The 11,282-nt window shown below is 64.6% G+C and overlaps 1 protein-coding gene and 4 non-coding genes across 5 annotated transcripts in view; all 5 read right to left on the bottom strand.

Moving 5' to 3' along the window:
* LOC125168024 (uncharacterized) overlaps positions 1-11,282 on the bottom strand; it is a 76,560-nt gene that overhangs the window by 63,921 nt on the left and 1,357 nt on the right. Inside the window, exons 3-7 of the mRNA XM_047863007.1 lie at positions 9,851-9,982; positions 7,221-7,355; positions 4,586-4,720; positions 1,747-1,881; positions 1,377-1,469 (exon numbers count right to left, since the gene is read on the bottom strand). Of these exons, the coding sequence (XP_047718963.1) occupies positions 1,377-1,469; positions 1,747-1,881; positions 4,586-4,720; positions 7,221-7,355; positions 9,851-9,982 (630 nt within the window). The remainder of the gene's footprint in view (positions 1-1,376; positions 1,470-1,746; positions 1,882-4,585; positions 4,721-7,220; positions 7,356-9,850; positions 9,983-11,282) is intronic.
* On the bottom strand, positions 1,401-1,494 carry LOC125169245 (small nucleolar RNA SNORD116). Its single transcript, XR_007153562.1, has one exon. It is a non-coding gene; the product is annotated as a small nucleolar RNA SNORD116 (small nucleolar RNA).
* LOC125169244 (small nucleolar RNA SNORD116) lies at positions 4,242-4,335 on the bottom strand. The gene has a single exon (XR_007153561.1). It is a non-coding gene; the product is annotated as a small nucleolar RNA SNORD116 (small nucleolar RNA).
* Positions 6,896-6,988, bottom strand: LOC125169243 (small nucleolar RNA SNORD116). Its single transcript, XR_007153560.1, has one exon. It is a non-coding gene; the product is annotated as a small nucleolar RNA SNORD116 (small nucleolar RNA).
* LOC125169242 (small nucleolar RNA SNORD116) lies at positions 9,511-9,603 on the bottom strand. Its single transcript, XR_007153559.1, has one exon. It is a non-coding gene; the product is annotated as a small nucleolar RNA SNORD116 (small nucleolar RNA).

Raw genomic sequence — 11,282 nt, 5'->3', positions numbered from 1 at the left:
TTGCGGCCCGCGGCAGGCGACGCACGTGGCCCCCGCCCACGGCCCAGGAACACCAGCGTGGCCCTCACAGGGGACACAAGGGCTGCAGCCCCGCAGGCCAGGGCCACAGCGAGAGGAGATCACGTCGCCCTCGCAAGGGGGGACGGACCTCTGCCAAGCGGCCCGCGGGGCCGAGGCACCGCGCCTGGCCTCAGGGCCCGCAGACCCGCGCCTGCCTGCCAGGTCACCGCAGAGGAATCTGCGGCCCACCCGAGAGGACGGGAGACACACTGTGCCCGACTCCAAGGGACAGTCCCTCCCGGGGTGTCACTTTCGCCTCACCAGCTCCGTGCCCGAGGGGACGGTGCCTCCGTGGCAGGCCCTGCCCGGGGCGGGGGGTAGCTTCTGTGGCCGGGGCCCTGTGGGAAGCCCCTGTTGAAAGGCCACCACCCCTGGGCACCCTTCCTCCGGAGACCAGAGGCCAGGAGGGCCCTGAGGAGGGGGAGCGCCGTGCCACACCGGTGCACCCTGAAGCCGGCCCTGGGAGCCCCTAGCTTTGCCATCGACGGGAGGAGGCCGCAGGCCTCCGCGTAACCCACGACGGACGTGGGAACGCAACGAGGCACCAGGGCTGAGCAGGCCCGGGCACTCCCCCAGGGCGCGGTCCCCTCCGGACCCCGGACCGTGCCATTACCGTTCTGGCCTTCGGCCGGCACGCCATGCCGACTTCGCCCTGGCCCCGAAGCGCCGGCGCCACTCGCCGCCTTGTGTGGCCGCCGGGCGGGGCCGATGTTTCCAACCTGGCCGGTGCCGCAGCCCGGCCTCTTGCCTTGGCCCAGAAGCCCGAGCCAGGGGCCGCTCCACGTACGTCAGTGAGAGAAAGGGCTCGTCCAGGGATGGCCGCCGCCTCGGGCTGGGGCTCCCGCGCCCCCCACGGCCTGCCAGGCTTGCCACGCTCGGCCCCTCAACACACACCGCCGCGCGCTTAGGCCCGCACAGCCGTCCGGGCCCTCGCAGGCCCCAGCCCTCGACTCCCAAGGGCCGGTGCCACCAGACCCGCCGTTGAAGCCCTAGGCCTTGGGGGACCGGCTGCCCCACTCGACCCCAGTCGCCAGCCACCGCCCGCGGGCCCTGCCAGCCAGGTCCCTGCCCGCGGCTCCCAGGGCCCGTGCCACAGACACGCCTGTGAAGTCCTAGGCCTTGGGCACCAGCTGCCCCACTCGACCTCAGATGCCGCTCATTGCCCCCAGGCCCTGCGAGCCGTGGAAAGCCTGCTAAGGCGGGGAAACGGCTCCCTGACCCGGAGACACCCCGCGAGCCTCTCCCAGGCGCAGGCCGTGGGTGCTGGTGCTTGAAGCAGTGCGGCCAATGGGAAGCCTGCTGTCCCTGACGCTTACCTTCCCTGGGGCGGACAACGTGCTGGACCTCAGTTTCGATGAGAACGACGGGAGGGAGTTCTCACTCATTTTGTTCAGCTTTTCCAAGGAATGCTGTTGAGGGAGTCATCATCGATCCGAGCACATTCAGGGCCGCCTGGCCGGCTGACCCAGGCGGGGGCCGGGTGGCTCAGCGGGGCAAGCCGAGGGACTCAGGGTCCGCCCGGTGCCCGGGCCGTGCAGAGCCGCGCCACTGAGCCAGAGGAACGGACAGGCCCCTCTGGGAGCAAAACCCCACACGCCCAGCGGGCCACCTGCACTGGCGGCCTCTCGGGCAGCCCCGGGAAAGCCTAAAGCCAGGGGCACTAGCTGACACCCAGGGAAGGCTTACCGTCCGGACGCTCCCGTCAGCAAGGTGCCCGTTCCGGGCCACACTTCTTCCGGCCGTACGGCAAACCACAGGCACTCGGGGGCCGGGGAGGCCTTCTTCTCTCGGCCGACCGCGAGCCTGGCGTGGCCACTGCACCTGAGAGAGGGGGAGCAATCGCCCGCGGGCGTGACCAAGCTACCCAGGGGCTCCGCTCGCCACGCCGGGCAGAACGAGTCCGTGACTACGCCTTGCGTCTGTCTGCCTGTCCTGTCCCTCGGCCCCTTGGGGCTGCCTGCGGACGGGCAACAAGCCACGGGCGCAGGGCACTGTGGGAGCAGGCGCGCGTGCCTCTTCGTGCGCACGGAGGGTCGTGTGGGCTGGGAGGCTGGGTGGGCTAGGGGGTGTAGGGGGCTGCTGGGCCGGGCGGCCTGGGTGGTCCCTGCAAGGGCACGCGTGCCTGGTGCGCAGGTCCTGGCCCCGGCGTCGCGCCAAGCGACGGCACAGGCCCGGAGGCCTTGCACCCCAGGGAGCCGCGCTGGACGCCTCTGGGCCACTGACGTTGGCCAGGCTTTCCCCCTCCCAAACACTCTCTGGCCACGCGGTGCCCACCGACCTCCACACGCATCCGTTCCCGCCGCTGCCCACCCATTCCACGTGCACCGTGGAAGCCAGCACTGGATGGAACCTCAGGGGTCCCAGGAAAACCCAAAAACTGCCCACAGGGAGTCTGGCCGCCCTGGCCCGCAGCCTACGGGGCAGAGGACGAGGCAGAGCCCTCCCAGGCGGCCAGGGGACAAACGGTGCCCCCACCTCTCCACTCTGCCAGAAGGGCCGGGGCGGCTAGGCTGCACGGGCCCGGCCCCCAACTAACGCCGGCGCCAAAGCCCACCGAGCCGCGCGCGCGTTCTCTACCAGGGTGGCGGCGCGGCCACGGCCCCTGGGCGCCAGGGCCCCGGCCCGCGAGGGAACGAGCATTCCCTGGGCGGCCCGCTCCGTGGGAGTGTGTTCCCACCTGCATGGAAATTCCCTCCCGCGAACTCTGCCAAATGGACCCCGCCGCCGACGGCCGGAAGCTGCGGGGAGGGCAGCCGCAGACAGGCTTTGACCTTTGCGAGGTTGCGGCCCGCGGCAGGCGACGCACGTGGCCCCCGCCCACGGCCCAGGAACACCAGCGTGGCCCTCACAGGGGACACAAGGGCTGCAGCCCCGCAGGCCAGGGCCACAGCGAGAGGAGATCACGTCGCCCTCGCAAGGGGGGACGGACCTCTGCCAAGCGGCCCGCGGGGCCGAGGCACCGCGCCTGGCCTCAGGGCCCGCAGACCCGCGCCTGCCTGCCAGGTCACCGCAGAGGAATCTGCGGCCCACCCGAGAGGACGGGAGACACACTGTGCCCGACTCCAAGGGACAGTCCCTCCCGGGGTGTCACTTTCGCCTCACCAGCTCCGTGCCCGAGGGGACGGTGCCTCCGTGGCAGGCCCTGCCCGGGGCGGGGGGTAGCTTCTGTGGCCGGGGCCCTGTGGGAAGCCCCTGTTGAAAGGCCACCACCCCTGGGCACCCTTCCTCCGGAGACCAGAGGCCAGGAGGGCCCTGAGGAGGGGGAGCGCCGTGCCACACCGGTGCACCCTGAAGCCGGCCCTGGGAGCCCCTAGCTTTGCCATCGACGGGAGGAGGCCGCAGGCCTCCGCGTAACCCACGACGGACGTGGGAACGCAACGAGGCACCAGGGCTGAGCAGGCCCGGGCACTCCCCCAGGGCGCGGTCCCCTCCGGACCCCGGACCGTGCCATTACCGTTCTGGCCTTCGGCCGGCACGCCATGCCGACTTCGCCCTGGCCCCGAAGCGCCGGCGCCACTCGCCGCCTTGTGTGGCCGCCGGGCGGGGCCGATGTTTCCAACCTGGCCGGTGCCGCAGCCCGGCCTCTTGCCTTGGCCCAGAAGCCCGAGCCAGGGGCCGCTCCACGTACGTCAGTGAGAGAAAGGGCTCGTCCAGGGATGGCCGCCGCCTCGGGCTGGGGCTCCCGCGCCCCCCACGGCCTGCCAGGCTTGCCACGCTCGGCCCCTCAACACACACCGCCGCGCGCTTAGGCCCGCACAGCCGTCCGGGCCCTCGCAGGCCCCAGCCCTCGACTCCCAAGGGCCGGTGCCACCAGACCCGCCGTTGAAGCCCTAGGCCTTGGGGGACCGGCTGCCCCACTCGACCCCAGTCGCCAGCCACCGCCCGCGGGCCCTGCCAGCCAGGTCCCTGCCCGCGGCTCCCAGGGCCCGTGCCACAGACACGCCTGTGAAGTCCTAGGCCTTGGGCACCAGCTGCCCCACTCGACCTCAGATGCCGCTCATTGCCCCCAGGCCCTGCGAGCCGTGGAAAGCCTGCTAAGGCGGGGAAACGGCTCCCTGACCCGGAGACACCCCGCGAGCCTCTCCCAGGCGCAGGCCGTGGGTGCTGGTGCTTGAAGCAGTGCGGCCAATGGGAAGCCTGCTGTCCCTGACGCTTACCTTCCCTGGGGCGGACAACGTGCTGGACCTCAGTTTCGATGAGAACGACGGGAGGGAGTTCTCACTCATTTTGTTCAGCTTTTCCAAGGAATGCTGTTGAGGGAGTCATCATCGATCCGAGCACATTCAGGGCCGCCTGGCCGGCTGACCCAGGCGGGGGCCGGGTGGCTCAGCGGGGCAAGCCGAGGGACTCAGGGTCCGCCCGGTGCCCGGGCCGTGCAGAGCCATGCCACTGAGCCGTACCATCGGACAGGCCCCTCTGAGTTGCAAATCCTACTTTCCCTTCCGACCACCTTCATTCGCTGCTTCTCAGGCGTTTTTTGGAAAGCCTAAATCCAGCAGCAACACTGACACTCTAGACGCCTTACCGTCTCGGTGCTCCTTTCGTGAAGTTGTACATAGTGGGCCACACTTCTTCCGGGAGATACGCTAGCCACGGGCTGTCGGGGGCCAGAGATGCATTCTTCTCTCAGTCGACGGCGAGCTTGGCATGTCGACTGCACCTGAGAAAAGTGGAGCAATCACCCATGGGCATGGGCAATTTACCCAGGGGTTCCAGTCTCCACACAGGGCAGAAGGAATCCATTACCATGACTTGCCCTCTCTGCCTGTTCTTTTCCTCTGTCCTTTGGGGCAGCCTGCAGATATGCAAGAAGCTGTGGGTTCAGGGGACTGTAGGAGCACGAGCATGTATCTCTTCATGTGCATGTAGGGTCTGAGTGCACTGGGAGGTTGGTTTAGGAGGCATGTGTTGCCACTCCGCCGTTTGAGCCTGTTGCCCCCCAAGAGCAGGCCTGGTGTTACGATCCTCGCCCTGGCGTCCCACCATACAACGGCACAGGACTGGTGGCCTTGCACACCAGGGAGCCACGTTTGATGCCTCTGGGCCACTAACATTGGTTAGGGTTTCCCTCTCCCAAAGCCACTCTGGCCAAGCAGTGCCCTTGGCCCGGACATGCATCCTCTTCCTCCACTGGCCACCCTGTCAACGTGGACCGTGGACTCCAGCACAGGATGGAAACTCAAGGGTCCAAGGAAAACCTAACAACTACCCACAGTTAGGCCGGCCACCCTGGCCTGCAGCTACGGGGCTGAAGCCAAAGCTGAGCCCTCCGAGGCACCCACACAACAACAGGTGCATTTCTTCTCCACTCTGCCAGAATGCCCTGAATGGCTAGGCTACATGGTCCTAGCCTCCACCGAATATGGTGCCAAATGCGACCGAACCATGGGCGCTTTCTTGCCCATGGTGTCAGTAAGTCCAGGGCAAGTGTGCACCAGGGCCCTAGGCTGCAATGGAACGAGCATCCCCTGGGCTGCCCATCCTCAGGAGTGTGTTCCTGTTTTCACAGAAAGTCCCTTCGTTGCCCTTATCCCAACGGACGCCCCCGTCAGTGTCAGGATGCTCCAGGGACGGCAGCTGCCCCCAGGCTTTGGCCTTTGCAAGGATGTGGCCCTCTGTAGGTGACGTGGCCCATTCTGACAGGCCAGGAACACCAGCGTGGCCCTCACAGAGAGCGCTAGGCTATAGCCCCACAGGACAGGGTCACAATGAGAGGAGAATACATCTCCTTCCCACGGGGAGGCAGATGTCTTCCAAATAGCCCATGGGGCCGAGGTACTGGGCTTGCCCTCAGACCTCGCAGGCCTGTGCCTGACCGCAAGGCCATCGCAGAGTAGTCTGCAGCCCACCAGAGAGGACATGAGACACACTGTGCCCGAGTCCAAGTGAGACTCAGAATATCCCTTTTACCTCACCAGTACCGTGACAAGGAGACAAGGTCTCTGGCCGGGGTAGCTTCTTTGACCAGAGCCCTGCTGAAAGCCCCGAGGAACACAACCACTGAGTACCCTTCCTCAGGACTCAAGAAGCCAGGAGGGCCCTCAAGAGGGGGACCGCCGTGCCACACCCATGCACCCTGAAGCCAGCCCTGGGAGCCACACTTTGCCATCGTCAAGAGGAGGCCTGAGGCCTCTGCAGAACCCATGAAAGACCTGGGAACGCTATGACACACTTGAGCTGAGTAGGCTCATGTGGTCTCCCAGGGCTCAGCCCTTTCTGGACTGTGCCATTACTATCCAGGCAAATGGCCAGCACAGAAACTTGTATTCTGCCCTGGGCACGAAGTGCTGGCACTGTTTGCCACCTTGTTTGTCGCCTGGTAGGGCTGAGGATGCCACGCTGGCAGGTACTGCAGCCTGGCTTCCTGCTTTAGCCCACCAGCCAGAGTAGGTGCCTGCTCCACATACGTCAGGGAAAGAAAGGGCTCATCCAGGGATTGCTGCTGCCTCGGGCTGGGCCTCTGCACCCCCACCCACAGGCCAGGCAAGCTTGCCATGCTTGGCCTCTCAACACACACTGCCACGAGCTTATGCCTGTGGGGCCATCCTGGCCTACACAGGTCCCAGCCCTCGACACCCCAGGCTGGTACCACAGACACACCTTTCAAGTCCAAGGCCTTGGGGACCAGCTGCTCCAGTGACCCCAGTCGCCAGCCATTCCCCTCAGGACCTGCATGCCTTGGAAACCTTGCTCAGGTGGTAAATGCCTCCCTGACCATGAGTCCCCCGTGAGGCTCACCTAGGCAGAGGCTGTGGGTGCTGGTGCTTGAAGGACTGTGACCAAGGGGAAGCCTGCTGTCCCTGACCCTTACCTTCCCTGGGGTAGAAAACGTGCTGGACCTCAGTTTCGACGAGAAAGACGGTAGGGAGTTCTCACTCATTTTGTTCAGCTTTCCAAGGAATGCTGTTGAGGGAGTCATCATCGATCCGAGCACATTCGGGGCCACCTGCACAGCCGACCCTGGTGGGCCAGATGGCTCAGCGGGACAAACTGAAGGACTCAGGGTCTTCCCGTGGCCCAGGACGTGCAGAGCCATTAAAGGACAGGCCCCTCTGGGTTCAAAACCCCACATGTCCTGCCAGCAACCTTCCTTAGTGGCCTTTTGGACAGGCTTGCGAAAGCCTAAAGCCAGCGGCACAACTGATACGGAGATGGCTTACCGTCTTCTCGCTCCAGTCAGCAAGGTGCTCGTCGCAGGCAACACCTCTTCCAGCAGTCCCGCCAACCACAGGCACTCGGAGACCAGGGAGGCCTTCTTCTCTCCACCAATGGCGAGCCTGGTGTGTCCACTGCACCTGAGAAAGGGGGAGCAATCACCCGCGGGCGTGACCAAGCTACCCAGGGGCTCCGCTCGCCACACAGGTCAGAAGGAATCTGTGACTATGCCTTGCGTCTGTCTGCCTGTCCTGTCCCTCGGCCCCTTGGGGCTGCCTGCAGACGGGCAACAAGCCACGGGCGCAGGGCACTGTGGGAGCAGGAGCATGTGCCTCTTCGGTGTGCTGGGAAGCTGGGCCAAGGGGTGTATGGGGCTGCTGAGCTGGGAGGCCTGAGTCCCTGCAAGGGCATGCATGCCTGGTGTGCAGATCCTGGCCCCGGTATCCTGCCAAGCAATGGCACACGCTCAGTGGCCTTGCACACCAGGGAGCCATGTTGGATGCCTCTGGGCCACTAACGTTGGGCAGGTTTTCCCTCTCCCAAAGCCACTCTGGCCAAGCAGAGCCCTCTGGCCCAGACACGCATCCTCTCCCACCACGAGCCACCCTGTCAACGTGGACCGTGGACGCCAGGACAGGATGGAAACTCAGGAGTCAAAGGAAAACCCAACAACCACCCACAGGGAGTCTGGCCGCCCTGGTCCTCGGGCTACGGGGCAGAAGCCAATGCAGAGCCCTCCAAGACGGCCACACGACAACAGCTGCCCGCTTCTCTTCACTCTGCCAGTATGCCCTGAGTGGCTAGGCTACACCGGTCTTGTCCCCACTGAATCCAGTGCCAATCCTGACCAAACCACAGGCGCTTTCTCGCCCGGGGTGTGGGCGAGGCCAGGTCCAGTGTGCGCCAGGGTCCCAGGCACAAGGGAAATAGCATCCCATGGGCTGCCCAGTCCAGGGGAGTGTTTCCCGATTGCACAGAAAGTCCCTCTGGTGCCCTCCGCCCAACACAGGCCCCTGTCAGTGGCAGGATGCTCTAGGGAAGGCAGCTGCCCACAGGCTTTGGCCTTTTCAAGGATGTGGCCCTCTGCAGGTGACGTGGCCCCTTCCCACGGCCCAGGAACACCATTATGGCCCTCACAGAGAGTGCTAGGCTACAGCCCCACAGCCCAGGGGCACACTGAGAGGAGAACACATCTTGTTCCCAAGGGGAAGCTGACCTTTTCCAAGCGGCCCATGGGGTCAAGGTACTACACCTGGCCTCAGAACTCTCATGCCCGCCTGGCTGCCAGGCCACCACAGAGGAATCTGTGGCCCACCCAAGAGGACGTGAAACACACTGTGCCCGACTCCAAGGGAGAGACCATCAAAGAGTATCACTTTTGCCTTACCAGCAAGGTGCCAAGGAGACAAGGTTTCTGTGGCAGGCCCAGCCAGAGTAGCTTCTTTGGCCAGGGCCCTGCTGAAATCCCTGAGGAACACCTTCCTCCAGAGCCCAGCAGCCAGGAGGGCCCTCAGGATGGAGACCGCCGTGCCACACCAGTACACCCTGAAGCTGGCCCTGGGAGCTACACTTTGCCATCCACAAGAGGAGGCCGCAGGCCTCCACGTAACCCACGACTGACCTGGGAACGCAACAAGACACCAGGGCTGAGCAGGCCCAGGCACTCCCCCAGGGCGTGGTCCCCTTTGGACCGTGCCATTACCTTCCAGGCCTTTGGCCGGCACGGCATCCTGACTTCCACCCTGGGCCTGAAGCACTGGCACTGTTTGCTGCCTTGTGTGGCACCTGGCAGGGCCGATGTTCCCAACCTGGTAGGTCCCACAGCCTGGCCTCTTGCCTTGGCCCAGAAGCCCAAGCCAGGGGCTGCTCCACGTACGTCAGTGAGAGAAGGACTCATCCAGGGATTGCTGCTGCCTCGGGCTGGGGCTCCCGGGCCCCCCATGGCCTGCCAAACTTGCCATGCTTGGCCTCTCAACACACCCTGCCATGAGCTTATGCCCTGGGGCCATCCTGGCCTACACAGGACCCAGCCCTCGACACCCTGGGCCGGTGCCACAGACATGCCTTTCAAGTCCAACGCCTTGGGGACCAGCTGTCCCAATGACTCCAGTCATCGGCCATTCCCCTCAGGACCTGCATGCCTTGGAAACCCTACTCAGGTGGTAAATGCCTCCCTGACCATGAGCCACCAGCGAGGCTCTCCCAGGCGGAAGCCATGGGTGCTGGTGCTTGAAGGACTGTGACCAAGGGGAAGCTGTCCCTGACGCTTACCTTCCCTGGGGTAGACAACGTGCTGGACCTCAGTTTTGATGAGAAAGACGGTAGGGAGTTCTCACTCATTTTGTTCAGCTTTCCAAGGAATGCTGTTGAGGGAGTCATCATCGATCCGAGCACATTTGGGGCCACCTGCACAGCCGACCCTGGTGGGCCGGATGGCTCAGCGGGACAAGCCGAAGAACTCAGGGTCTGCCCACCGCCCGGGCCGTGCAGAGCCTTGACACTGAGCCAGAGGAATAGTCAGGCCCCTCTGGGATCAAAACCCCACACGCTCTGGGGGCAACCTTCATTAGCGGTCTCTTCGACAAGTTCCCGAAGTGTAAAGCCAGCAGCACAGCTGACGCTGGAGATGGCTTACCGTCTGGGTGCTCCTGTCGGTAAGATTCCCATAGCAGGGCACACCTTTTCCAGCGGTCCTGCCAATCACAGGCACTTGGGGGCCAGGGAGGCCTTCTCTCGACCGACGGCGAGCGTGGCCTGTCCAATGCACCTGAGAAAAGAAGAACAATCGCCCGTGGGAGTGAGCAAAGTACCCAGGGGCTCCCCTCACCACACAGGATGGAATGAATCCATGACCAAGCCTTGTGCCTCTCTGCCTGTCCTGTCCTTCAGTCTTTTGGGGCTGCCCGCGGATGGGCAAGAAGCTGCAGGCGCAGGGGACTGTAAGAGCAGGAGCGTGTGCCTGTTCCTGTGCATGGAGTGTCAGTGTGTGCTGGGAGTTTTGGCTAGGGGGCATGTGTGGCCGCTCTACCATGAGGGCCTGGGGCCTTGCAAGAGCACCCGTGGTGCACAGATCTTAGTCCCAGTGTCCCGCCAGGCAACGGCACAGGACCAGTGGCCTTGCACTCCAGGGAGCCATGTTGGATGCCTCTGGGCCACTAACATTGGGCAGGGTTTCCCTCTCCCAAAGCCACTCTGGCCAAGCAGCACCCACCAGTCCAGACACGCATCCTCTTCCGCCACTAGCCACCTTGTCAATGTGGACCATGGACACCAGCACAGGATGGCAAAACCACCCACAGGGAAGCTGGCTGCCCTGGCCCACAGGCTACAGGGCCGAAGCCAACACAGAGGCCTCTGAAGTCACCACACAACAAGAGCTGCCCGCTCCTCTCCACTCTGCCAGAATGCCCTCAGCGTCTAGGCTACACGGGCCTAGCCCCCACCGAATCAGGTGCCAAACCCAACTGAACCACAGGCACTTTCTTGCCCGAGGTATTGGTGAGGCCAGGGCCAGTGGGCACCCAGGCCCCGGCCCACAAGGGAGCGAGCATTCCCTGGGCTGCCTGGTCCATGGGAGTGTGTCCCCACCTGCATGGAAAGTCCCTCCAGCGCCCTCCATCCAATGGACGCCCCCATCAGCAGAAGGATACTCCAGGAAGGGCAGCCTCCCATGGGCTTTGGCCTTTGCAAGGATGTGGCCCTCTGCAGGCGATGTGGCCCCTTCCCACAGCCCAGAAACACCAGCGTGGCCCTCACAGAGAGCCTTAGGCTGCAGCTCTGCAGGCCAGGGACACACTGAGAGGAGAACACATCTCCTTCCCAAAGAGAGGCAGACGACTGCCAAGCGGCCCATGGGGCCGAGGCAAAGCGCCTGGCTTCAGAGCTAGCAGGCCACTGCCTGGCTGCCAGGCCACCACAGAGGGGTCTGCGGCCACCCGAGAGGATGTAAGACACACTGTGCCAAATAAGGGACAGAATATCCCAGAGTATCACTTTCACCTCACCAGCTCTGTGCTGAGCAGACAAGGTCTCCGTGGCACACCCAGCCGGGGTAGCTTCTTTGGCCA

This window comes from Prionailurus viverrinus, chromosome B3 (assembly GCF_022837055.1).
Source record: "Prionailurus viverrinus isolate Anna chromosome B3, UM_Priviv_1.0, whole genome shotgun sequence".
Lineage (NCBI taxonomy): Eukaryota > Metazoa > Chordata > Mammalia > Carnivora > Felidae > Prionailurus > Prionailurus viverrinus.
Note: the sequence above shows the minus strand (reverse complement) of the source record. Positions and strands in the feature narration are given on the sequence as shown.